The sequence below is a fragment of the Drosophila navojoa genome, chromosome 5 (assembly GCF_054131105.1).
Source record: "Drosophila navojoa isolate 15081-1374.11 chromosome 5, UAZ_NAV_1.0, whole genome shotgun sequence".
In the NCBI taxonomy this organism is placed as follows: Eukaryota; Metazoa; Arthropoda; class Insecta; order Diptera; family Drosophilidae; genus Drosophila; species Drosophila navojoa.
Window position 1 is genome coordinate 25,225,991 of NC_142893.1, and position 26,571 is coordinate 25,252,561.

Genomic DNA, 26,571 nt, shown 5'->3' on the forward strand with positions numbered 1-26,571 from the left:
ACCCACTACCATGAATATTAGTCGCCCCAATACTGAGTACTGAATCCTGATCTGAATCTTGAATAGCTGTGACTCGTCCAATTTCTAGGATGCTTAGGCCCTCCTCGTTCCCTTTCATGCCATTGGAATAGTTCTGATCGAGGCACCAGAAAGCAATTTTGGAAAGTTCTTGGGGCTCCTGGTGGGGGAGTATTCTGATCTCAGTTTCAGTTTCAGATTCAACACATAAATTCCATGTTGACCTGTGCTAATGAATAAAGAAAATATGTCAATATTTGAAATTTGATTTGCAATGTGTAGCAATCAGTAATATACTTCTATTATCCAATTATCTACAATATTATATAGGATTACAATATAAATTACATAAAACAGTTACACTGAAATTACGGTCTATGCTAAAACCAACGCACATTAGCTGAAAAAAGAAACAATATATACTTTGTTAATGATGAAAAGAACCGAACAAAATAAGCAACTGAAAACTGAATTGGTGGCATTTTAGAGTTACAAAAGAAAAGAAAATGAAACATACAAATTAAAAAATTACTTACATATATACACATAATTTAAATGAAAGGCAGATGAATAATAGACAAACAATACGTAAACTAAATTAAGAAATTTCAACTTTTGTGAATTTCAAAGAATGTAAGTTTCCCATATATAATAATTTAGCTCTATTTTTGTTTGAAGCGCTACACTGCCAAAAAAAAAAAAAAAAAAAACAGAAGTAGATTACAAACATAAAGAAAGACAGCTTTTATTTATAGTTTAGATTAGATTGAAGACGCCAGTCTTTTTTATTTGGCAAATATTTGACAAATCTATTTAAATTTTTCCTTCATTACGTTTATTGAAAATGAGAGAGAAGTAGAGATTGTTAGCATTTAAAGCGAATAAACAATTAAATATGCAATTTTTATTATCTTATATGGTTTCTTATCGAGATTAGCTTGTTTTTAATTTGAGAACTTAAGGTGCATTGATATGTCTATATAAGGGAAAACGCATGTATATGTGTATATATAAACATATACATATGTATGTTTATATACATATACATATGTATTTATAAATACTTTTACATATAATATAGACTATATAAACTTACATTTAGTTTTGAGGTACTTTCATTATGTGTTGCTAAAAGCGAAAACCACATAAATTATAACTTTTATACTTCAAACGCGTAAAACTACGATTAGAACTTGTCTTAAATTTCCGAAGAATATGTATATAGGTATCTAAAATGATGTAATTTTCTATATTTATGTGTGACATTTTTGGAGATCGAGTGACAGCGCATTAACTAAAAGCTTATTAATATGCAAGTCTATGAGCGCATATGAATACATTTTTGAACAAAATAACATTACGCACGTGAAACATTAAATATTTACATAGGGTTAGAGACTACAGATAGCAAAACACACAAAACACACTTGAAATAGTTTTAAATCTAAGCTGTACATATACATACATACGTATTAATATACTAAAAACAACAAAAGTCTATATATACGATATATATGAAACGTGTAAAACCAAAAATAAAAATATATATATTTAAAATATGTTCAAACGATTTGCAAATTTTCATTAATCAAATATATTTACTGAGCTTGATGATTAATCGTATAAAGGTTACCACTATCGCAATTCAGTTGTTCACTGAGTTACATTTTATAGAGTCTGGCAGCTCGTTTTCGAAAGAGTATCGGAATCGAAGTATCGATAGCTTTTACTACCACATCTACATCTTAGCTCGGACGCCGACAAGCTGTGGGACAAGTAAAGGTGAAATAAAGAGTAAAGTACTTTTAAATAAAAGGTAAATGTGAAAAAATAGAAATATAGATTAGAAAGTTTAGGAAAAGTATTCGCATCGCTTTCAAATGTGTTAAAAATTGTTCTTCGATTGATATTTTCTTTGTAACAACACGTAAGCGTTGTTTTTTCATACAAAGACGACAAGATGGCGGATGTGCCCTGGGAAAATTCACATATCTAAAATAATTTTGTTATAGACCTCAAAAAACGGTGATATGATTAGAGATTTTAAAATTGTACGCTGCATATACATATGTATGTATGCAGCTATCTAATTATTGCTAAGTCGAGTTTGAGGTTATGTTTCTGTCGCCAGCTCCAGAATTTCCATTTAGGTGCAAACTTTCACTAGTCTGTTAATTGCTAATGCTATTTTGCATTGTTTATTTCAGGGAACCATCAATGGCTGATTCAGATGATGAATACGATCGCAAACGGCGTGATAAATTTCGTGGCGAGCGCGACAGCTACCGTCCCGAACGCAGGGACGAGCGTCGACCCATGGGCGGTGCTTCTAACTCACGTGACGAGTGGTCGGAGCGGTAAGTGGATTAAATTTTGGCAATAGTGAAATCGTTCACACTATTCAGCTTCTCTCACAGCAATCCGTTTCGCGGCAGCTCGACAGCAGGTGGCGGTGGTGGCGGCGGCGGGGCACGTCATCGCCCAGATTATAGTGACTATCGAGGCTCTGGACCACGTCCACGGTACGGCTCACCGGGGCGGGAGATGCCGCCAGCGAAGCGCATGCGACCCGACTGGGGTGACAGCGAGATGAGGTCCAATCCGCGTTTTGGTAAGGCACTGAAGGATTAATATTATCAGCTCATTACTATTATATAAATTATTTTGCTTATTTTGCAGGCTATGACCCGTATCTGGTACAGGCCTGGAATGATCATTATCAGTCACTGCACTCAGCTTACTCCCATGCAGGTCACGGGTCGTCTGTTCGAGAAACAGTGCCTGCTGGAGGCGGGGACACATTGACGCAGCCGGCAATGCTAACTCTGAAGCAATTTCTGGACACGCAGGACGAGAACATATCTGACTCCGAAGTGATGCGTAAATACACCGAATACAAGACTGACTTTAAAAGACAGCAGCTAAACGAGTTCTTTGTGGCGCACAAGGACGAGGAATGGTGAGTAAGAATGGGTCTTCCCTAACAAAGAACTAAAAAATAAATAATGACAACAGCGAAGGCCAGAATCACGCTTTGAAGTGGATTCTCGACATCCATTGCATTTCACTGCAAACAATGTATATTTATATGTGTACATTTTGTATTTTATTCTTTATTTAATTGCAATTATTTCTCTAAGTGCGACTGCATTCATAAAATTCATAACCGTCTTGTATACTTATTATTAAGTTTTTCTCTGCAGCTATTTATGGGTTTTATGGCGTTTTGCGATCTGAGACTCAGAGACGAGACACTGATACAGCCTCTGTCTCAGTAGAAACTGAAAGAATAACTTTAAATTTAAATTTACCCGGCGAGCAATGCCGTGGGTTGTGTTTATTTTTGAACCGCGATCTTTTTAAATTCGTTGCGAGCAAATGCCTAAATTTATATATATATATATATATATGTATATATATAACTAACGAATGTATATTATATACATATACACATTATGAATGCGCTTGCAAAGGTAAGACCTTGGGAAATTTGTACATATGCAAAAGCTAAATCTAAATTGAAATCCAATAAATGTGTTCCACTAAATAAGTACTTGATGTCTTACCCTCTGGATACAAGGAAATCGAAAACCTGCCATATACAAAATCAAAGACTATATGTCTTGCCCACTTGAATCTCTGAACATTATTATCTTTAATATTTGGCTTTGTTCGTAATCTGTTCTTAAGCTGAGCTTTGTCTTTCGCAGGTTCAAAAACAAATACCATCCAGAAGACAGCGTGCGACGGAGTGAAGAACAGCGGGGATTTTTAAAGGTAATCAACATTTTATCTGTCAATAACTAAGTTATAATACATGCACATTAAAATGTATAGCGACGAACAGAAGTATTTCTGGAATTACTGGAGAACGGCACCATTAGCAGCGTCAAAGTTGACTCTTCGCAGGCTGATGCTTTGGTGCGAGTTTTGGATACTTGTGTAATCAAACTAGAGGGTGGCACTGATGAGGATCTTAAGGTTCTTGACGAAAAGCCCAAAGATCCGTCGATCGTTTACGAGCGCAAATCAGAAACAACTGAATCAACTATCGTAGCAAAACGGGAGCCTGAGATTTCAAAAGCGGAGAAAGATGACGTCTTGCTAGGGGCTCAATCCCCACAACATAAAAGCTTAAGGCCCGTTAACCTTGACGAGGAGAATTGGGATGAAGATGAACCCATGGAAGTGCAGAGAGGCAAAGTCGGCGAAAAGTCCATTGATGGACGAAGTAAAGAACCAGAGGAGGAAGAATCAGTTATAAATGACAATGAGAAAAATCTAAAAAAAAAGAAAATTAAGAAACGAAAACGGAACAGCAGCGACGATGACAGCTCATCTTCTTCTAGCTCCGATTCCGACACGGAATCAGACGATGAAAAGGTCAAAGCTAAATACGATGTAGAAGAGGGGTTGCGCGCTGATCAGAAAGCGGAGGCACAAAAAGACAGAGAGAACTCTGCCATAGCAGCTAAAGAAATGTTACTGCCACCCGAAAGTCCCCAGGCTGACGACGTGGAAGATCCTAAAGAGGCAGTAGAAATCAAAAGTGAAGCCAGTGAGGAACCCAAAGAGGACAAAATTGAGCAACGAGTAGAACAAACTGAGCATGCTACGGCAGGCAATCCAGGAGAAAAGAATGGCGAAGAGAAGGAAGCGAAAACCGAAGACAGGTCCGAAGCGGACATTCAAGAATCAACAGCAAATGAAGTGACCGAAACAATCGATCTGGACAAGGTTAAGGATGGGCCACATCCACGAGCACTGCATCGCACCTCGTCAATTTTTCTGCGAAATTTGGCGCCGTCAATCACCAAGGCAGAGATCGAAGCTATTTGCAAACGCTTCAGTGGTTATCTACGCGTAGCCATTGCTGATCCCCTCGTCGAGCGACGCTGGTACCGCCGCGGGTGGATCACGTTTACTCGAGACGTCAACATCAAAGAGATATGCTGGAGCCTGAACAATCAACGTCTGCGCGACTGCGAAATGGGCGCCATAGTCAACCGGGATTTGAGCAGACGAGTTCGACCTGCCAATGGTATCACTGCGCATAAGCAGATTGTGCGCGCAGACATTAAACTGTGCGCAAAAATTGCTATGAATCTAGATGATCGATTTAAGCTGTGGTGCGACTCGACTCGTTCAGATGTTGAGGCAGTGGAGAACAAAACTGGCCAAGAGGCTACCAATGGTAGCGGTATCAGTAACTCGCCATCGTATGGGTTCAATTCCAAGAATCCGGTGCTTCAGAACATAACCGATTACCTCATTGAGGAAGCCTCAGCCGAGGAAGAGGAGCTGCTTGGCCTTTCCGGCGATAATAAGGACAGCGAGGGCGAACCCATCGAGCGGGACGAGTCACTTATCTCTGTTCTCGATCGCTTGGTGCTTTACTTACGAATTGTGCACTCGGTAGACTACTACAATCACTGCGAGTACCCATACGAGGATGAAATGCCTAACCGCTGTGGCATTATACATGCCCGTGGACCAGCCCCCATGCGCGTGACTAGCAACGATGTCCAGGAATACATCAAAGCATACGATGGCAAGCTGCAACAGTTCTTGACCAAGACTGTGCAACTGAGCGATGAGGAGATTAAAGAGCTGGGCGCCAAAGATCCAGAAGCCGAGGTGGAAAAATTCGTTCAAGCCAACACACAGGAACTGGCCAAGGATAAATGGCTGTGTCCGCTTTCGGGCAAGAAGTTCAAGGGTCCAGAATTCATACGTAAACACATCTTCAACAAGCACGAGGAAAAAGTCGAAGAGGTGCGTAAGGAGGTGCAATATTTTAACAACTATTTGCGGGATCCCAAACGGCCGCAGCTACCGGAACATCCAGGTAGTTCCAAACGCACCGAATCCGAATCAGGCCGTGGTTCAGGGTAAGTGTACATATCCCCTATGTCCATTTATCCATTGTAAATATTTGTTGCCCCTACAGGTATCGGCCACCCGTGTATCCGCCATTTTCAGCCATGCCGTATGGATTTGCACCGCCCATGATGGGCGGCGGTGGAGGACGAGGTGGACGCAATTTCCCACCTGTACGCAGGTCAGTAGCTCAATTTGCTTGCATTAAAATGCAAAGTCCATAGTACATAAGTACGTTAGGGTAAAGTATAGACAAAAATTCGATGTCTATATATTTCGTCCGTCTGTGTAGTCGATATATAAATCGAGTGACACCTCCAGTTTCTTGTAGCTTTCACTGTCCCTAACTAAAAGATTTTATTTTATTTCATCTGATAAGGCAGCAGAGTATGTTAATGTGTATTGAAAATGGCATTTTGAACTTTAGTCATCAATACCCTTCAACTCTCAAAGTAGTTCAACTTAAATTATATTAATTATTATTATATATTGCGGTACTTTCCAGCTTACATAATAGCCGTTTTTAAAGACTTCTTATACATAATCGAATAAATTAGTAGAATTAAAATATCGTATCTCTACTAAATACTCAGAAATCAGACATGTTTTTCCTTAAGTAAATTTAAGTTGATAAGGAGCCTAGTCTATTAGTCCCGATCTCGATATGCCTTCATTAACTTGCTTTCATTTGTTTTGTTGTTGGTTTAAAAACGAAATTTGTCACGACTTTCTTGTGTCGCAAATTTTTTGCAGAGAAATGCCCTTGGAACACCAACGCCGGATTATCGGTTACCATGATTTGGATGCGCCTATTAATTCCGATATGTTTGACTAATTAATTAATTGATTGATTAGCACAGAACGCAGAAACCACACACAGTTAACGCATATTTTCAAGCATAGTTCTATAAAGCAATTAAGCTAATTCCTAGCCAATGGGGACAAAATCTTAGGAACGATTTTCACTTTTATTTATGTACAATATGCCAATTGTATTAAGAATAAATACAAGCAAAAAAAATAAGAACGAAAAAAAAAAAAAAAAATTAAAACCTGTGGGCTTGGATCTAATTAAGGATTATAATTTTGTCAGTAAATAAAATACAGTTTCTGATGATTTCTATTATGCAATCACATGCTGCAGTAAATGTTTGTTTTCTTATATAAGATTTGTGTATATAATGCCTAAATCTAAACCACATTCATTTTCGTTGCTTGCAGGCCCGGTGGTTTCGATTACCGCGCCAGATCTCACTACCGAGACTTGGACGCGCCCCAAGAGCCGTACTAAGCTAACGCCCCCACAGAAAATAGACTAAACCAGATTATTTTATAAAAATACACACATTGAACAGACCATAGACCGAATCAAGCGGAGAAGTCTAAGTTATTTTCTAGCTAACCTAAAAATCTACAAAAATTAAATTATTTAACAAAAAATCCGTAAATAAAATGGTCCTTTAAGATAAATGTTTTACACCGCATAACTTCGATTGTGAAAAAATTAAACTAAATAAAAGTTGGTTGTCATATTTGTTGCATTTCACTTAATATCGGATATGTTTGGAAACAAGAAAGTATTTATTAATATATATAATTAATATATATATGTTGTGATAATTGTTTGAAATATATAACTAATATGGAATCTGAACAAATTCGTTACATTCATAAGAAATCAGTATTATAGGAAATTTTAATAATGAGTAACCTTTAAGTCTCGAAAAGGGGTCACGTAACTCGAATTCATGTCATTCATATCATGTTTAATAAATGTTGAGCGAAATTGTAAAGTTTAACATGAAATATTTACTGTCCTAAGATCTTCAATCTATCGAGCGAACGAATTAAGAACTTCAAATTTGGAGTAGTTTGAACATGCAATCGCATGTCGGATACAGATTATTAAAACAGCTAACTTAAATCACTGAACAGAGAGCATTTTCACTGCTTGAACCTCCAGCGACCGAGCCGAGCAAATACGAAGAATAGTGGTACCTCAACTTAACAGTGTCGAGGTGTAGAAAAATTTGTTCTACATGTCTAGTCTATGTGTTCTCTGGTCAGTGCTTAAATGGAACTGAGAGAAGCACTGCCCCGAGTTAGGCTGTATTGTCTCGAAGATGCAACGATATAAAAATCCCATGTATCTGTGGCATCAACCCATGTAACCGAAAAGACAGCAATGAGGTATCCGAGATGAAAGTAATAAACATGTCGCATTCCAAAAAATGTAACCCTCTTTTACTCACGTAAATACTCGTACAATAATCTAAGTATATATGAGACTGCTACACGAAATGGGCAAAGATTTTTGTAGGGCGAAGTTGATGGCAAAGGAGGTAGTAATGAAATTGCTCAGCTCTTGTAAAATATTTGCTTATTCTAGATAGTAAAAAAAACAGCATCAAGTCAGCCTTTTTTGCGATAGTTGCTCAATATAAACAGGGCTGTGCTATCTGGTTTATCAACTTTTTTGAAAACAATTTAAATCACCTATTTGCTTCCTGGTCATACAACGATGTCTGCAGTATCAATATAATCCTTTATTAGAAACCGTAATGTTTGGGCACCAATTGAATGGCCGACTCTCATAAGAAATTCTAGAGTAAATCCATTCGGATACGAGTGCGCTTGGGCTGCGCTGCAGTGTGGGCAATATTGTGAGAATTTGTTGAATAAGAAGAAGAGTCTCTAGTATTTGAAATGTGTTTTTTACAAATTGTGGGCGAAGGGGGCGTGGTATTCAAAATCTATAAATTACAAAATGTTTGCACTCATCATATGTATATACACAGTACATCTGAGGTCTCCAGGTCTAAAAATGTTCAAATGAGGCTGAAAAACAATCTATTTTTCGATTATTCTCGATAAAAAAGTTATCGGATGATTTATCGAAAAACTAAAGAGAGCTCGTACTGCGTATGGTCACTAACCAGACTCGAGAGAGAGAGAGAGAGAGAGCAACGGAAACATTTAGCATAGAGGGACCTTTTGTTCAACAGTCACCATCTAGGTCGAGCGCATGAAGAGAAATGATTTTGTGTTCCCATATTTTAGTAGCACAAGCCTAAAAGTGAGGAGCCGAGCAAATACGAACGGTCTGGAAACTAATGCTCGAAAATAAGTGTGCAAATGCCTTACACTACGTGTCCGGTCTATGTGTTGTCTGGTTAGTGGTATGGTATACACGAATATGCATGCCAAATTTCAGCTCTCTAGTTTTTGGATCTTCTGAGATGGACGCCCTCATACAAACGGACGGACGGAGGGACGGACAGAGCTATTTCGACTCAGCTCGCCGTCCTGATCAAGAATATATATACTTTATGGGGTCTCCGTTGATTCCTTCTGCCCGTTACATACCATTATACCCTGATTTCCCATTTTCAATTGGTTCAGGGTATAAAAATCAAACGCTAAACTTAGGCAAATTACGTACAGCTCTTTTGCAGTACAGATTAATAAAATTACATTATGAATACATACTTTGAAAATACGAACGAAAATTATTCAAATATCAAACTTGAATCAAAATATTAAAAGTTTATAAGAGCAAGTTGAGTACTTAAAAAATGAAGTTTTCTTATATCGTACGTGGAATGCACGAAAAACATGACGCGTGAAACGATATGTTTGAAGAAATTGCTGTTGTAAACAAAATTGGCGGTAATGAAACAAAATATAATATGCTTTCGTTATTACAACTATAGAATAAGAATGATTCTTCACAGTGTATTTCATTGTCTATGTAAACATATATATATATGTCGAAGAGCAAGTAGTACTAATTTGTTGGCGCGCACTATAATTGTGCTTCTATTTCCCTTTATGCGTGCCTTCGAACTTGTGCGAGTGTGAGTCGAGCTTGTGTGTTTGATGCCCTTGAACAAAGAATGCTCTATGACAGTGTATGGTGGTTGTTTTGGTCACACATGAGCGCAACCTACATAGTGAAATTATTGAGAGTATTTGGTGGTCAGTATGTGAAATAAGAGTTGTTTGCTATTTCACAACTATTTCATAAGAGTATTGCATCAGCCGTTTGATGTGTTGTGACTGGAATATGATTTTTAGCATGGAAATGTCCCGTTGTAGCTGGGCGACAGCGTTTGTAGCTGTCGCTGAGTGTGGTTCGGTGGCAAGCACAAGAAATGGTTGAGACAAAGAAGTCAGTTACGTTTAGAACTTGTCCGCCGCCGAAACTCGCTGCACAATGGAAATTAAGCAAGAGAATACTAGTGCTTCAACAAGAATACTAGTGCTTCGACATCAGAAGTGGGATTCGGCTCACTATCTACCACTCTGAATGAGCCTCTATGAATATTAATTGAGCAACAAAATAAAAATTTAATCGAGCTTGTAAAGCATTGCAACTGAAACAACAAATAATAAGACAATAGTGTTGCCAAAACTCAACGCAGAAGTTGCTGGCGCCGACGCAGCAGCATGGTGCGCTACAGTGAATATCATCATGGCGGAAAATCTCATAAAAGGCAGTGCATTAGTGATGGCTTTGAGTGCAGCGTTGGATGGCAGTGCATCGCAGTGGCTTTCACAAACATGTTATCCTGACATAACTTGTGCGGAATTTTCATTGGTCAAAGAAAAGATAAGTTCTAAGTTAATTGGTAAAAGAATTAATAATGTAGTAATTTTAAAGGGTATTGGCAATGGTAGTATTTGTAGTACATTGCAAATACTTGGTAATGTAAAAATTAACAATTTTTTGCATTGAGATACTATTTCATGTTTTGGGGGATGAAAACTTAAAAAAAGGTGTCGTGATTGATCGAGAAATATTGTCTAATGGGTTTCATATCATTATGTCTCCCGGAAAATTTGAAGTTATCAGATCGAAAATTGTAAACCGTTGTTCAAATGATGATATATTTGGGCCTTGCTGCTGTTCTGTGTGGGTGCACGCGCACGCTCGCTCATACATGTATGTGTTGCGGTTGTTGTGTCTGTCTCGCTCTAATTTACTGTCGTGCCCAGACTGCGTCAGACAGAGACGTCTGCCAGGTTAGGATAACGGATCGGGGAAGAAACGAATGGAATTGAAATAACGGCAGTCGCATAGTCACACATACAACCTTAAGCGTTATTGTGAAGTACATTTTATTCTTTCCTCTTTACGCTCTTAATCTTGAAATATAGTGATGACACGATGCTTATAATAGTGATAACACGATATTCATAATATTGTGAAGACACGACACTTATATTTTTTTTTCTTTGTATAAGTCGGTTTTGGCCTTGAGACAATTTATCGGATTGGCATCATATGTTCGGCAATTTATACAAGAATTTTCGTGTTCGATGAAGCCATTATATATTTTGACGTTGGAAAAGAACGAGTTTGTCTGGAAGCCAGAACATAAACAAATAAGACAAAAAGTTGTTTCTCTGCTTACGCAGAAGCCAGTCTTAGTAATATTTGACCCCCAATACCCGATTGAGTTGCATATGGATGCAAGTGCTCCAGGATACGGAGCCATTCTATTACATAGAATCAACAATAAGGCTCATGTCGTTGAGTTTTTCAGTAAGGCAACTTCATCTGCTGAGTCACGATACCGTTCTTACGAATTAGAAACTCTTGCAGTTGTCATGGCTATAAAGCATTTCCGACATTATTTGACGGGCAGAGAGTTCGTCGTTCTTACTGATTGCATTGCATTGTTCACGTTTGATTTACAGTATACAGAGGGTAAGAGAATGGCTCATGCCGACTTCTTTTCGAGAAATCTCCCATCCACTAAGGCGAATAATATTTATAAGATCCAGGAAAGGCGAGTTAATCTTTCAGAAATATCTAGTGATTGGCTAATGGCCGAACAGCGCAAAGATGCTGATATCAGTAATATCGTGAAAGAGTTGAAAGAGAATTCTTTGCCCGAGGACTTGATAAAAACTTATGAGTTAAGAGGGGGAATATTATATCGTAAAATCCAGAGAAATGGTAGAACTCGATCCTTGCCAATTGTCCCAAGAGCGTTCAGATGGTCTGTAATAAATCAGATACATGAATCAATCATGCATTTAGGCTGGGAGAAGACGTTGGATAAGGCCTATGACTATTACTGGTTTGAAATCATGTCCAAGTATATACGAAAGTTCGTCGAAAACTAAGTGGGAAGTCTGATCAAAAGGAGTATGTTATTGTCCAAATAGATGCTTTCACTAAATTTGCCTATTTAACACACACGGTCAAGATTGATGCTAAGAGCTGCATAATTGTTGTGACATCAGCTGTATCATTGTTTGGAGTACCAAACCTCATAATCGCAGGCCAGGGTAGGTGTTTCGCCAATACAAAGTTTAGCGAGTTTGTTATAAACAGAAAATATGCTTGCATTTAATTGCGACGGGCGCAAGTAGAGCAAACGGATAAGTTGAACGGACTATGAACACCTTGAAAATCTGTTAACTGCAGTTGAGACTAGCAATCGAGAGGTTCAGTTAGCCTTAAATTGTACAGTAAGTCGTGTAACAAAGGCAAGTCCTTTAGAATTGTTTATTGGTAAGGTTGCTCGACCGTTGGGGCTGCTCCCACTGTGCGACACGACACATGAGGTCGATTTGGTAGAATCAAGAGCACGGGCAGCGGAAAATATTCCAGGAGCAGCTTACAATAAAGCGTGATTTGATAAAACCAAAGCTAAATTAGTTAGATATAAAAAAGGCGACTTTGTGTTGTTGAGGATTGAAGAAAGGCATCAGACGAAATTAAGTCCCAAGTTTAGAGGGCCGTTGCAGATATTTGAATTGGTAGACGGAGGGGTACACAATTGAAATGGAAAGTTGCGACGAGGATTTGAATATAATTGAAAGAGACATTAATGGATTGATTGAAAGAGAAGCTGTTGAAAGAGACAGTAATGGATTGATTGAAAGTGAAGCTGTTGCAAGAGACAGTAATGAAGTAATTGAAGCTGTTGCAAGAGACAGTAATGAAGTAATTGAGAGAGAAGCTGTTGCAAGAGACAGTAATGAAGTAATTGAGAGAGAAGCTGTTGCAAGAGACAGTAATGAAGTAATTGAGAGAGAAGCTGTTGCAAGAGACAGTAATGAAGTAATTGAGAGAGAAGCTGTTGCAAGAGACAGTAATGAAGTAATTGAGAGAGAAGCTGTTGCAAGAGACAGTAATGAAGTAATTGAGAGAGAAGCTGTTGCAAGAGACAGTAATGAAGTAAATGAAAGAGACACTGTTGCAAGAGACAGTAATGAAATAAGAGATGGTGAAATGTTCTGATAGTAGCATGTGGCACATGAGATAATTAGATGTAAAACGAGCTAAGGTTATGATAATGCGAACAATTACGAAGAATTTGAGTTGAGTAGAAAGATAAATTTATGCCAACCTAAGAATAAAACTAAAATCGGAAATAAGATCTTATACAAACTGTAAGAAAAAAATGTAAAAAGATATGTAGTTGTAATGGACCAATTTATGAGATAAAGCGGAAATTATATCTTATGCTTAATAATTGGTAAATAAATTGATGATGTGGAAAAGCTTGGTATAATATTACACGAGGCCGTGTTAAGGTCAGGATGGCCGTGTCGAAGAGCAAGTAGTACTAATTTGTTGGCGCGCACTATAATTGTGCTTCTATTTCCCTTTATGCGTGCCTTCGAACTTGTGCGAGTGTGAGTCGAGCTTGTGTGTTTGATGCCCTTGAACAAAGAATGCTCTATGACAGTGTATGGTGGTTGTTTTGGTCACACATGAGCGCAACCTACATAGTGAAATTATTGAGAGTATTTGGTGGTCAGTATGTGAAATAAGAGTTGTTTGCTATTTCACAACTATTGTAATTTCATAAGAGTATTGCATCAGCCGTTTGATGTGTTGTGACTGGAATATGATTTTTAGCATGGAAATGTCCCGTTGTAGCTGGGCGACAGCGTTTGTAGCTGTCGCTGAGTGTGGTTCGGTGGCAAGCACAAGAAATGGTTGAGACAAAGAAGTCAGTTACGTTTAGAACTTGTCCGCCGCCGAAACTCGCTGCACAATGGAAATTAAGCAAGAGAATACTAGTGCTTCAACAAGAATACTAGTGCTTCGACATATATATATCTATATATATAGTGTGCATACTATTATATATGTATGTATACTCTCACTTTGAAGAGATTTTCACAGCATTCCTGAACGCGTCGCAGAGCACGCTGAATAGATTTTGAGCGAGCAGAGGCAAATGTTTGAAGAAAAGTGCTAAAACAGTGGAAGCCCGAAACGAATCAAATGTTGTCCGCTCACATAAGATCATTGCGTTTTAGAGAGTCGTAGAGTGACAATTGGAATGACGTTCACGAAAACTAACTGTGCCGTTTGCCATGTGGCCGCCCGGCTCACCTGCACACGCTGCAAGGTCGTACGCTATTGCAATGGGGAGCACCAGAAGCAGGATTGGCCGCAGCACAAGAGCTGCTGCCGGCCATTCCGGGAGCAGCAGGATGCCCAACTGGGCCGCTACTTGGTAGCTACACACAACGTTATGGCCAAGCAGATCATATTTGTCGAGGATCCCCTTGTCGTGGGTCCTAAGTGGTTTCTCACCGACGAAGAGAAATCGTCCAGCATCGTCCCCTGTGTAGGCTGCTACACGCCCTGCCGCGTGGACAAACATCATTGTCGCAAGTGAGTGTCAAAAACCGTGGAACAAAAATCAACAGTTGAAGGGAATCCTCAAAAGCGTAGGTCAAAGCATGCATTTGTTGAAGGTATTTCTACGACCTTCGAAAATAATTCCAATATAATAGTTCATCTGCCGGCAATGATTAGCATAATCATCAGTATCTTGTCTTGATACACCATAAACCAACCATAACTAAAACTCTAATGCGTTAATAGTAGTACTCCTTAATCTTCGATATCCAACAGTTGTCGCTGGCCCGTATGCAGCATCGGCTGCGAGCACGAGAAACTGGAGTGCAGTGTTCTCAGTCTGGGAAGCGCACCTAGAACCAAGACGGATGTACGTGCTCTCGTTGACTACTACCGACACGATGCGTTGCTGGTGCTCAAGTGCCTGCTGTTGCAGCAGCAACATCCGGATCGCTGGCGGGCGCTGTTGGAAATGCAGTCGCATGAAGAGGAGCGCCTGGGCACCGAACTGCACCAGGAAGCGGAGCAGCGAATTGTCGGCTACCTACAGCAGCGTTTCCTGCAGCGCATCAAGCAGAGTAAACAACGAGACAGCATGCCCAGCGACTACGAGCCACAGCTGCTGCATCGCCTGTGCGGCATCATAGAGACCAACTATATGGTCATCGAGCTGTCCACGGGAATAGAGCTGAGCGGTCTCTTCCGGCAAGCCTGCATGATGGAGCACGCCTGCCAGCCGAATTGTTACTTCCAGTTCGATGCTGCCACACAACGGATTGCAGTGCGTGCGGGCTGCGGCTTGAAGAAGGGAGACCATTTGAAGATCACATACACCAACATATTGTGGGGTACGCAAATGCGACAGCATCATCTACTCATGACTAAGCACTTCAGCTGCCGCTGTGCACGCTGTGAGGATCCGACCGAGAACGGCAGTTATGTGAGTGCCATGCGTTGCTTGGGTGATGTGTCCAAGTCGTGCGTAGGCGTCCAGCTGCCGGTCGACCCACTTGATGAGAAGACTCAGTGGAAGTGCGACACTTGTCCCATGGTTGTGGACGCTGCCTACGTGACTGAAGTGCAGACACACATGACCGAGCAAGTGGAGTCCCTGTTGGCTGGACGACCCACAGCCAGCCACGTGGAGCTACTGTTGGCTCGACTCTCCCAGCTGCTGCACACCAATCACTTTCACATGTTTAATCTGAAGCACACTCTCGTCCAGCTGTACGGTCATGAGGCAGGGCTGGAGTTGGCTACACTGAGCGATCTGCAGTTGGGCCGAAAGCAACGCCTGTGCAATGAGCTATACAACGTGTGCCACTTGCTCGATCCCCACAGCATCAAGCTTGCCATCTACGTCAGCACCATTCTCATCGAGATGACTCATACGCTGGAGGAGCGAGCACGCAGACAGCATACTGAAGCAGCAGCTCTGCTGGAGCAAGCTGAACTGCGTCTGAAGGAGGCGCAAGACGTGGTGGAGAAGGTGCTGGACTCTGTGGCCGGAAAGAAGCTGAACGATAAATTGCAGCAGCACTTTGCGGAGCATTACAAATTGACAGCCACACTGAAATTTAACAAATGAAATTAAACATTTATATACAAAACTTATAATTACATTTTAATTATTTATAAATAGCTATTGTTGAGCAGCATGTAGATCCACACGCTGCTGGTCCAGTAGCTGCGGATGCGCTTCGAGCACACTTTGCTGCATTCGCAGATTCTTCATGATGCCCGGCAGGTGCCAGCCATGGCGCAGTAGACTCTCCGACACATCAAAGTGGGCGTGACGTATGCAACGAATCTGTGAGCAGTGAGCTACAGTGCGTAGTTCGATAGCCATGTCGTGGATCAGGGCTGCCATGTACTGTTCGTTTTCGTTGATCGTGTGCAGCTCGAGCGTGAAGTGAGGTCGTTCAAAGTGTATGAGCTTGATGCCATAGACGACGGGCTGGTTATTGTCGGCGGGTCGCAGTAGTCCCTTGCAGGCCAGCTCGTAGGCCGCCTGCGTCTGCAAGTCTACGCCGCAGAGCTCGTACATTTTCCGCTGATGGGAAGCCTGCATCGAGGCGGCCAATCCGCTAATGCGATCCGGTGTCAAGTGCCGGTGATTAGCGCGCACTGTCACACGTGAGTCTGGCAGGTGATTCTCTGTGGCTGTGCCCATTCGAGCGGTTACATGGTAAACGCGCACTGGGCGATTCCGTTGTATTAGACTGGACTGTTGCAGTCCTTTGTTTAGCCCAAACACTAAACAAAACGATATGCAAATAACTGCTGTGGAATACAGTAATACATTACATACACAGTACGCCGCTTGTGTGATAACCCAGTGTACCAACAGCTGCGCAGCGAATATCACTTGGCAAGTAGCGTGGCCCACTGGCCAATATGTGGTCCGAGAGATCTGTGTTGGCGGCTATCTTATGCAGTACAGTGTCTGTGGCAGCGCCAGCGCACAGCAGTCGCATGTTATTCGGCAGTTCACGTGGCTCCCGTTGTTCCAGCTCATTGAGTCCTACCACATAAGTAGCATTACTTTATTTATTTCATATCTCAATTCTGCTTTTAACGCACCTTTGCATATGTTGCTTAGAATGGCATTGCGCACATGCTTAACTTTCAAGCCAGACGGCTTGTAGACATTGATAATGCCATTGAGGTTCTTAAGCACCGTGGCCGCATCGTACACTTTTGTCAGCGCCATAGTTTCTATGAATTATGTAAAAATTCATAAACCATGAGCGTGTTATTCTTTAAAATAAAATGTCGCTACGTGAGCAGGCGATAGATATACCCACCGCTGATATGTGCTATACGATTTATATTCAGTGTTGGTGAATAATCGTTTTAATCGATAGACAGCTTATAGGGCTGTCTCGCTTACACACATTTGGCGCTGCACGTGTAGCATTTGTTTTGACTGTTTTATTGTTAAGGGGCAATTTAACAAAATGAAGTGGACTACAGCAAACTTAAAGCATGCCAATTATACAGCCAAACATGAATTGTTTGTAGGCACACACACAGGCTCTTTCAAACGTGAGTCAAATGACATGTTCTACGGCGGGCTCTTTTTTTTAAACTTTATATGTTACAGACTTGGTGCCCGCTCTGGAAAAGAATCCATATTCACAATCAAACCTTACTGATGTGGCGGCTCTAGATAAAGAATCCCGAGTGACTGCGTTGGCATTTGGCAATGAGGCGCAAACGGAAATACTGCTCGGTCGCGCGAAGAATGTGGTTGAGGTGCATTCACTGGGAGCAAGCGGTGCCTCAAGAACACGCCACATCAATGTAGCCGGCGCCCCAATTGTAGGTCTAGCTCGCTATAACAATAAGTTGATTGCTGGCTTTAGCAATGGAAAAATACAGACCACGTCGCTGGATGCTGTTGATGATGAGGAGGAGGAATCTGCGGCGGAACCAGTTCTTATAACCACTGGAGATCATATGGACCACTTGCGTCAGTGCTCTACTGCTAGGCAGATTGTGGCCACCGGCGGCAAAGCTCGACAGAATAACTTGAAAATCTACGATCTGAGTGCCGATGGCAAGCAAATCTTCAGCTCCAAGAATTTGCCCAACGATTATCTGCAGCTAGAGGTGCCCGTGTGGGATAGCGATATAGGCTTTGTGGATGGGCCAAGCGTCTTGGCCACCTGCTCTCGCCATGGCTACGTGAGGCTGTACGACACACGCAAGCAACGTCGTCCTGTGGCACACTTTGCCAGCGAGGAGCATGGCATGAGCTTTGCGTCGCTCGTAGCAAATGGTCACTATATTTATACAGGCACTACAATGGGAGTCTTAAAGGTAAGTACTAAATTGTGCATATGTGTATTTACGTACTTCATTAAGATTCCTTGTTAGGCCTTTGACACGCGCCGCATGAAAACTCATGTGCACACTTATAAAGGCTTTACGGGCGGCATCAGCGACCTTTACTTGGATGAGACGGGCAAATATCTGAGCTCCGCTTCTCTGGATCGCTATGTACGCGTGCACGATGCTGATTCCACTGTACTGCTCTATCAGTGCTACGTCAAGTCGAAGGCGACGAAGGTGCTCATTAACCAACTGTCACAACAGCGGCAGCTCAGCGAGGATGACAACGAAGCGGAGCCTGAAGTGCAAACGCAAGAAAGCATACGAAATAAACGAGAGCCTAAGGCAACGCCGCTGGACGCGGAGTACGAGGACATGTTTGAGCAAATGGCCACCGTTGGGTGAGTTTGAATATGACAAAAATAAATCAGGTATACGTAAAGTATATTCATAAATGTGTTATCCCACAGGGACAGCGATGATGAAGCGAATGAGCAGCAAATGACAGTTGCTCAAAAACGAAAAGCAACCACGCAGTCACAAAAGTCAAAAAAGAAAAAATGATTCGCGATATTACAACCTCTTTTACAATTAAGTTATAGATCAAAGATATATAAATGTATTGAAATATATAATAATATCTGTTAAATCGAGACTAATTCCAAGCATGTTTCACCAGAAGCTGCTTCTGCTGTTGATAATTAACATACAAGCGATAAGTGCAGTAGTAGAAGAACTCCACGATGGAAATCATGCTCAAGCCCAAGCACAAATTGAAAATGCCTCCCAAGTCAGCTGCAATCGTTGGATACATAGAAAAATATTTATCTGAAATTGAAACATTCATAAGCACTTACATAGCAGTCCAACCCAGGACATGACGGTCACCTTGCGTATCACTGGGACCACCTGCTTAGCCAAATACACTCGTAGCATGAAGCTGTCGTTGTTCAGCGTCTCCTGCTTGCTAAGTAAGCTATTATTAAGTTCACTACGTTGCGAACTACAATTATATTGCATACTTACTAAAAGCCACTGACGGAGAATGAATGCAGATTGAGATCCGTTTTATAGGACAGCGTTGAGTATGTGACGTCATAGCAATTGGGGAGGCATTGATCACAACGAACACTCTTGAAATTGTCTGTAAATTAGATCTTATCTGTATATGTATTACTGTGTAGAAAGTTAGTAGGTATATCGTAAAGTTTGCCTATGAGGATAAAGTCTAGAGGATACGAAAGAAGCATTCGAAAACTATTTATAGGAAAAGTCCCCATTTCGCGCATTCTTTATTTGCTTTAATTAAAGTTTAACTTTGTAGATATGGCATCAAAGGAGGAGTAACACTCTAATACGGTAACTCAAACAAATACTCACATGCTCACATAGACATATGTATGTGTGTATGAGTATGCGAGTTAATAGGAAGAATTTCAGCAGACACTTGCCGAATCACGCTATTTATGCTACCGACATATACATATAATATGCTCTGTGGAATTGTTATGGGTTTTGCATACCGAAGCGTCTTTAAGGACCTGTTATGGAGCAACTTGCGTGTACACTTACATAAGCTGGCAGACAGGCACGTATTTTGAATATTTAATTTAAATTATATATGATGTAACTGGAGCAATCAGTGATAGATGGAGAGAGAGAGAGAGAGAAACAGAGGAAGGCGATATGGTGACCACAATGCATCACACGTGTCTGTGTAGGTAAATAACTCAAGCGCCGCGAGAGATGGGAACAGGTAAGTCGAATGAGGAAAGAGTGTAAAGGTGGGAAACTTGTCTAGGTTTGGGATAAGTCGCAGTTAAGTGTACGGCGTAGGTATTCTCTATTTACCATAGTTATATGCGTAGCAGAAGGTATCGTTCAGACTGCATTCCTTAAACTTCTTGCTTACGGTGGGCAGGAGGTAAGGATGACAGCCACAGCGTTTGCCAATCGCCTCTGTCTGGCAGGCGAGCAAGCAGGCTGCCTGGCGATAGTTGCGTAGCTGCACATCATCCGAGGTGAGGCAATCTCGTTTGCGCTCAGACAGCTCAAGCACCTCTGTCGAGGAAGTCTGTACGGTGGGCGAGACTTCGACAAAGCTCTCGGACCTTGCAGTTATAGTTACCGATGCGGCTTTCTCCGTTACATAGTCCATCGGATGATGGACAAGTACAATGAGGCCGGTGTTTAGGTTTCGTTCAGAGCCTTCAGCGCCAATAAAAGTGAGGCCCCCATCCATGCCAAAGATGTTGGCTGAGAAGGGCAGAAAGCTGGAATTCCGCGGATTGTAGTTGAAAGAGCAGCACGGACCAAGGAATGCAGTAGTCGGTATAAAGGACAAGTATTCATGGCTCTGATTACACGGAAACTCCCCAACGCCCCAAAAGCAGCGTTTTACAAAATCCGCACAGCCCGGACTGACAGCCATGGCAGCCTCCCATATGGACACGTTGTTTAGTCGCAGCACAGCATCCGTTGCCTTGTAGCTCTCATGCGCTGGGGGAACAAAGCTCTGATCCGTGAAGGCATTGAGAAACTCAAAGCCAGCTGCTACTTCGGCTACATCGTAATCCGAAGGTATCTGGCTGAAAGAGTTAAAGAGAGTATCAATAGGATCCTTCATGAGATTCTCCATTGCATCTCACAGCGTTCGGACGTAGCGTTGCACTCGCTCCGTGTTTACCGTCTTGGGACTACATATGGTTACGCCGGGAAAGGCCACATCCGTAATAGACAGCTCATTTGAAATGGTGTTTAGAATAGGATATGAGTAGAACTTCAGCCAGAGCAGCATAGTCAAATAGATGCTGAGACCCAGCAGCTGAACCAGCACCGAAGCCCAAATTAATCTGCAATATATGTAAATGTACTTAGGTCCAAACAGACAAACAGATTCTGAATTCTGATTAAATTCTGAGAGAAACAAGTTTTCAGAGAGTCGCGACTAGGAAAATTTCAAATTGATTTTATTACTAATTATTAAGTCTCGTTTTATTCTGATATGAATTGGGGATCCGGATATGGTCAGCCGTAAAGACTTATTGAGGTTAGTATTACAATCGATCTTAGTTTGATGAGGTCTGCCGTTGTTGTTAGCAAATAAAGATATTTTGACAAAGGGTCGATTACGCATAGCTCACTCACCTGGACAACCCGTGCGTGCGATTGCGCCGCAGAAGCCACATGCCGCTCACCTTGGTGCGCTCCGTGTACTCCCAGAAGGTGTTCGTAATGGCTAGTTTCAGTGGGTGGCTCTTCCAGCATTGGAGTAGTGGATTCCTTGCACTCCTGCTCGGAGGATGTTTGACTATGTTGACCATTTCGTTTTGTCTGCACTTGTTGACAGCTCAGTGCTGCCACTTTTATAGTCTCGAGCAGGTCATCGACGCGTCGGCAGTCTTCGAAAGAGCTAATTAAGGTCTAATTGTCTTAATTTGTTAAGCCTAAACAATTTTGTCACTTGTAGCACATTAGCTGTAATGATATGGTAAGAGCTCCTGCAGAGCTCGGGAAGGTGAATCATTCGTGCGTGCTTAATGTGACTTCTAGTGGACTGTAAAAGCTTTCAGAAAGTGACTTAACAACGCATAATTATCGTTTAATAATTCATACAAATAAATGAATATATATGAATATATATTTGAAAAAATTAAAAGGAATAATATATATTATATATATATTTATTTATTAAGTGAAGAACCGGTACATCAAAAATAGAACCAAAACAGCACAATGAAGGTAAATTAATAATAGAGCCGACCCCATACCGAGTTAAGGGGATTTCAAGTTGTGCAGACTATACTATTGTCCTTTCCGTTTTTTTTTTTTTTTTTTTTTTTTTTGAATCTTTAAAAATTTGTTTGTTCAACGTTCTGTGGTTTAGCCCCTTAACAACTATTCTGCAGGGTTTATCTCCCTTTAGTTGATAGGTGTGAAACTCAATCGCAATAGCATCAAAATGGTTTACAATGGCTCTATATGTATCACTGTCTTTGGGAAGTTTTCGGGCTGTTTCAGCTTGATTGAAATTGATGGGCACGTTATCTAGGCTAGTTATTTCCTTGATGAGTTCAAGGAGATCATTAAGGTCGGTAATACTAACCACTATTTGCGGTGGCGTTGGTGAACTAAGCTTGATAGCGTTAGAAGTATTATGCTGTGGGTTGTTGTCCGTGTCGTTAGGATTCATATTGAGAGTATTCTGAGGGACAGCGTCAGAAGAGCTATTATTTCACTGGCTGCATTAATGTTCACGTCTAGCTGCCAAATCTATTTCTAGAGTTTATTGGTTGTTATTGAAGTCGAGTATAGTTTTAAGTTTTTGTTCGACCTCTGAAGGTTATTATAGGGAGAAAAAGAAGGTCTTCCTTTTATTTGTTAAGTTTATTTGGGCAGTCACCAGTTTCACCAGTCAACAGCTCCACTCAGTACTGGATGGTTAATTTTAGCAGAATCGTTGCATGTTAGATCGACATTATCAGCGGAGCGTTGGATAGAGCCAGTTCCAAGGTTAGCCGTGCACCCGCTAGGACTCACACAGCAGATTCCTGCAGTAGCTGCTGTTGCGTTAGTGTAAGTGAAATTACTAGTCGCACTAGTATTATTAGGCAGATAATTACAAAAATTAGAGATTAGCGACAAAAAAAAAAAAAGAAAAAAAAAAAACTCCCGCGCGCAGTAGATGTCCAAGTACTGAAAATGGTATAATAGTTTTGTAAGTTGTTTACCTATGTCCGTGTATATTACGCGCATATCTTGAGTCTTTTTCAGAAAATCGACAACTTGTCCGTTATTTAGTTATCGATTAAAACATTATCGAAAATAAGTAATAAATTGCTACATTCTTAATGCTAGAGTCGGTCGTCTGAGCATGTAAACTAATAAATTATTTCAATGCGTGGGTAAATGTAACCTAATCATATATTTATAAAGTTGGAATGAATAACCCTCTAATAATGAGATATTCAAAATAAAATCTATATTTTATAAAATTATAAAATGAAATAAAAAAAATAAAAAAATTCATTAACTTTAATACCTTACAAGTAATTCTTATAATATCTTAAAGATAAATTTAAAAAACTATTTGCAGATAGTTATTTCTGTTAATTATTTTGAAGCTTGGATTGTCATTTTCAAAATTTGGATATTTTATCAAAAAATAATTTTTTATTTATGGAAATTTATGAGCCTTATATTTGTAAGTATTTTGTTGCTTTATTATAATTTGAGCATGTATAACTCTAAAAACAATATAATTATGAGAGTTATATAAAGAGTACCCCGTACCAAAATACTAAATTTAGCATGAAAACCGCAAATTTAGCAAACAAGAATTATTTGTACTATAGCAAATAAACATAGAAACTTGATCATCTCATGATGATTACACGACATTAAATTGAAAATTTGAATCATTAAAAGTAAAATTAATTCAGATTATCAAGTTTCTATAAAAAGATGTAAGAATAGAAGAAGTACGATTGATGTGCATAGCTGATAAATTCATTTAATTACGTAAACTAAATTAAGCTGATGTCCTTAGTGTTGGATTCAAAAAATTGTTGAATGTTAGTTCTAAATTCACTTAAATGATCTGAAAATCTCTCTATTGCCATTGACTTTGTCGATGCTTGATTCGACTTTCGCCAATAATTATACTTGAGCAACTAGTTGGAAGTGCACTTTTTTAACGGACATAACTCGAGTAGAGTTTCAACTTTAAGCTTTTCCAACTTCCCCTCAGTCATACTGTGTGTGGGGGGCCCAACAAGTTTTCATGTACGAATCCCCAGCTTTGAAGCAATGGCAATAAAACTCAGAACTTGTGCGGGCAACAACATCCTGCAGGCAATCAGGACAACGATAACAAACTATCAGCTAGAGAAACAATTTACTCGAGCTAAAAGAAGTTGCAGCACCGCAGAGCTCGCGGAAGTTGTTTACGAATTAGTTGTTGACTTTATGGACGCTAAGCAAATGCGATTGAATTTTAATTGTGCGCAACTTCTACTGGAAAAATTCGTATGCTAATCAAGGCAATTAAAAAACCATAGCGCACAAATGAGACAAAGTAAACAAAAAACAAGTAAGAAAGCTCTAGTCGAGACTGCTCGACTACGAGATCCCCTGAACCCTTGCAGCAACTGATATTTCAATAATAATTCGGACACACACACGCATACAAACAAACACACACACACTCACACGCATATACAGGCGATTGCGCTTGGGTTGCGCTGCAGTGTTGGCAATATTATGAGAACTTATTTGTTGAATAATTTAATTTCTAGACGTGCGATCGTAATGAAACTTTCAGAACGTAGTCATAATGTTTAAATGTATGTGTATACCGAAGCACAAGTCTCTAGTATTTGAAATGCGTTTTTTACAAATTGGGGGCGAAGGGGGCGTGGTATCCAAAATCCGTAAATTACAAAATGTTTGTATTCACATATGTATATACACAGTATACATACACTATCCCGTTACATACACTATCACAAAACCATTATATCCTGATTTCCCATTTTCAATGGGTTCAGGGTATAAAAAAAAGAAAACTTTTCACGCCTAGCGCTCATGCCTCCCGGCCAACAATAAAGAGAAACTTTAACATGAACTACGCAAACTTTTAATTTCGCAGAGGGAAATAACTTTTGGGTTCTGCAAATGTGAAGCTCGTGGCAGTCAGGAAGTTGCCGTCAAATTTGTAGCTGCTTTTTTATCAGAGGCGCGTGTCGCACACAAGCGTAGGGCTGATGAGCCACACATCCTCCTACATACATACATGCTCTACATAATCTGTCTAACTGCAGAGCAATTTGTAAAATTTGTGGGTCCGATAAACGCGGGAGTATCACGTGTGGGTCGACTTCAGCTTGGCCAATTGAAATGTGGGCAAATGTGGCGAACTTTAAAAACGGAACATTTCACACTGGAAAACACATTTTTCAGCTTCCTAAGCCTCATACGTCTTCCCAATGACCCAAAAAGTACTTTCTGTGAAATACAGACTCCATGAATTCCCAAATATAAACAGCCTCGCAAATAGAAGCAGAAGCTCCAAGAATATGTGTTGAAAATAAATTATTTGATTAAAGTTAGGAATATATATGGAAATGTAGACTAGAGAGACCCATGACAAAAAGAGAGAAAGAAATCAGGTTAGCTATTTGGTAAGTTTTATTTAGCTCGTATTTTTTTTAGACTTTGTCGTTGAGTCGAACGTAAAACTACGTGATTTCAGTTAAACGAAGAAAAAGGTTTTAACAACATATTGTAATAAATATACAATACAAAAAAATTCAGCTTAAATTAAGGCATTTTTACAGGTTTCACAAATTTTGTATATCGTATATATCGTAACGTATATATCGAATATATTATATGTATGAAGGTTCCTCTGTTCTCTTACGTTCTGCGCCGTTGAACTTGTTTTGTTTGGCAAGAAGTTTGGTCCGCATGTTTGCCAAGGTTCTTCATTAGCTTTAACTACGCGCCAAGAAAACTTTTCCTACCATCCAAATATATTTGGCAGTGTTTTCAGTTGGCACCCAGTGATTGCTGTTCAATATTTTTATACCCTGAACCCATTGAAAATGGGAAATCAGGGTATAATGGTATAAAGCTAGCGAGCCGAAATTCGGCATATAAGCTCGTGTATACCATACGCAGTACGAGTTTATCGAGAATAATCGAAAAATTAATTTGATTTTTTCAGCCTCATTTGAACACTTTTAGACCTGGAGACTTCAGATTTACTGTGTATATAAATATATTGAATACAAACATTTTGTATTCAATTGTAAAAAACGTATTTCTAATACTAGAGACTGTGCTTCGGCATATACATACATTTGAAAATTATGATTACGTTCTGAAAGTTTCATTAATTGTACGTCTAGAAATTAAATTATTCAACAATTAAATTCTTATAATATTGTCCACACTGCAGCACAGTCGAAGCGCAGTCGCTGCTTACTGCGCAGTTAGCAGAGCGCGTTTTTATACGTGCGTGCAGATGCTTACATACATACATATGTGTGCATAAAAGAAATGCAGGATGATAAGAATACCAGATGGGAGGGTTCAGGGTATCTCCTAGTCGAGCAGTCTCGACTAGAACCTTCTTAATTGTTTTTATTTAGTCTGCTTTTCATTGCAAAATGTAAAAACAGGTCAGAAATTAATCAGCCCTGTCCGTCTGTCCGCCG

General features: G+C 40.2%; 5 protein-coding genes across 8 annotated transcripts; 3 read left to right on the forward strand and 2 right to left on the reverse strand.

The window, feature by feature from the left end:
- The first annotated feature begins 1,683 nt into the window (after positions 1 to 1,683).
- Ars2 (arsenic resistance protein 2) lies at positions 1,684 to 7,430 on the forward strand. Of its 2 annotated transcripts, none has more exons than XM_018106184.3 (8): positions 1,684 to 1,834; positions 2,226 to 2,375; positions 2,436 to 2,629; positions 2,698 to 2,977; positions 3,729 to 3,795; positions 3,856 to 5,909; positions 5,969 to 6,079; positions 7,120 to 7,430. In XM_018106184.3, the coding sequence occupies exons 2-8, from the start codon at positions 2,236 to 2,238 to the stop codon at positions 7,187 to 7,189; spliced, it is 2,916 nt and encodes a 971-aa protein (XP_017961673.1). In that variant the 5' UTR covers positions 1,684 to 1,834; positions 2,226 to 2,235; the 3' UTR covers positions 7,190 to 7,430. The 2 variants fall into 2 exon arrangements, with proteins under 2 accessions (XP_017961673.1, XP_017961672.1); XM_018106183.3 differs by lacking the exon at positions 7,120 to 7,430 and adding an exon at positions 6,652 to 7,046.
- A 2,504-nt stretch (positions 7,431 to 9,934) lies between these two features.
- On the forward strand, positions 9,935 to 16,132 carry SmydA-5 (SET and MYND domain containing, arthropod-specific, member 5). Its single transcript, XM_018106741.3, has 2 exons — positions 9,935 to 14,548; positions 14,792 to 16,132. The coding sequence occupies exons 1-2, from the start codon at positions 14,211 to 14,213 to the stop codon at positions 16,101 to 16,103; spliced, it is 1,650 nt and encodes a 549-aa protein (XP_017962230.1). The 5' UTR covers positions 9,935 to 14,210; the 3' UTR covers positions 16,104 to 16,132.
- Positions 14,870 to 17,430, reverse strand: LOC108655054 (pseudouridylate synthase TRUB2, mitochondrial). Of its 3 annotated transcripts, none has more exons than XM_089260884.1 (4): positions 17,099 to 17,289; positions 16,827 to 17,039; positions 16,137 to 16,771; positions 14,870 to 16,085 (listed from the first exon to the last, which is right to left on the reverse strand). In XM_089260884.1, the coding sequence occupies exons 1-3, from the start codon at positions 17,226 to 17,228 to the stop codon at positions 16,158 to 16,160; spliced, it is 957 nt and encodes a 318-aa protein (XP_089117010.1). In that variant the 5' UTR covers positions 17,229 to 17,289; the 3' UTR covers positions 14,870 to 16,085; positions 16,137 to 16,157. The 3 variants fall into 3 exon arrangements, with proteins under 3 accessions (XP_089117010.1, XP_017962231.1, XP_089117011.1); XM_018106742.3 differs by lacking the exon at positions 14,870 to 16,085 and adding an exon at positions 17,319 to 17,430 and having other exon boundaries at positions 16,092 to 16,771; positions 17,099 to 17,233; XM_089260885.1 differs by lacking the exon at positions 14,870 to 16,085 and adding an exon at positions 17,323 to 17,344 and having other exon boundaries at positions 16,092 to 16,771; positions 17,099 to 17,233.
- On the forward strand, positions 17,403 to 19,001 carry l(2)k09848 (WD repeat domain 74 lethal (2) k09848). The gene is made up of 4 exons (XM_018106743.3): positions 17,403 to 17,563; positions 17,622 to 18,340; positions 18,398 to 18,753; positions 18,823 to 19,001. The coding sequence occupies exons 1-4, from the start codon at positions 17,476 to 17,478 to the stop codon at positions 18,914 to 18,916; spliced, it is 1,257 nt and encodes a 418-aa protein (XP_017962232.1). The 5' UTR covers positions 17,403 to 17,475; the 3' UTR covers positions 18,917 to 19,001.
- ppk6 (pickpocket 6) lies at positions 18,366 to 21,894 on the reverse strand. The gene is made up of 6 exons (XM_018106744.3): positions 21,500 to 21,894; positions 21,001 to 21,204; positions 20,204 to 20,940; positions 19,379 to 19,496; positions 19,210 to 19,319; positions 18,366 to 19,147 (listed from the first exon to the last, which is right to left on the reverse strand). Exons 1-6 carry the CDS (start codon positions 21,673 to 21,675, stop codon positions 19,008 to 19,010), a joined length of 1,485 nt encoding a protein of 494 aa, XP_017962233.1. The 5' UTR covers positions 21,676 to 21,894; the 3' UTR covers positions 18,366 to 19,007.
- Positions 21,895 to 26,571: the final 4,677 nt, after the last annotated feature.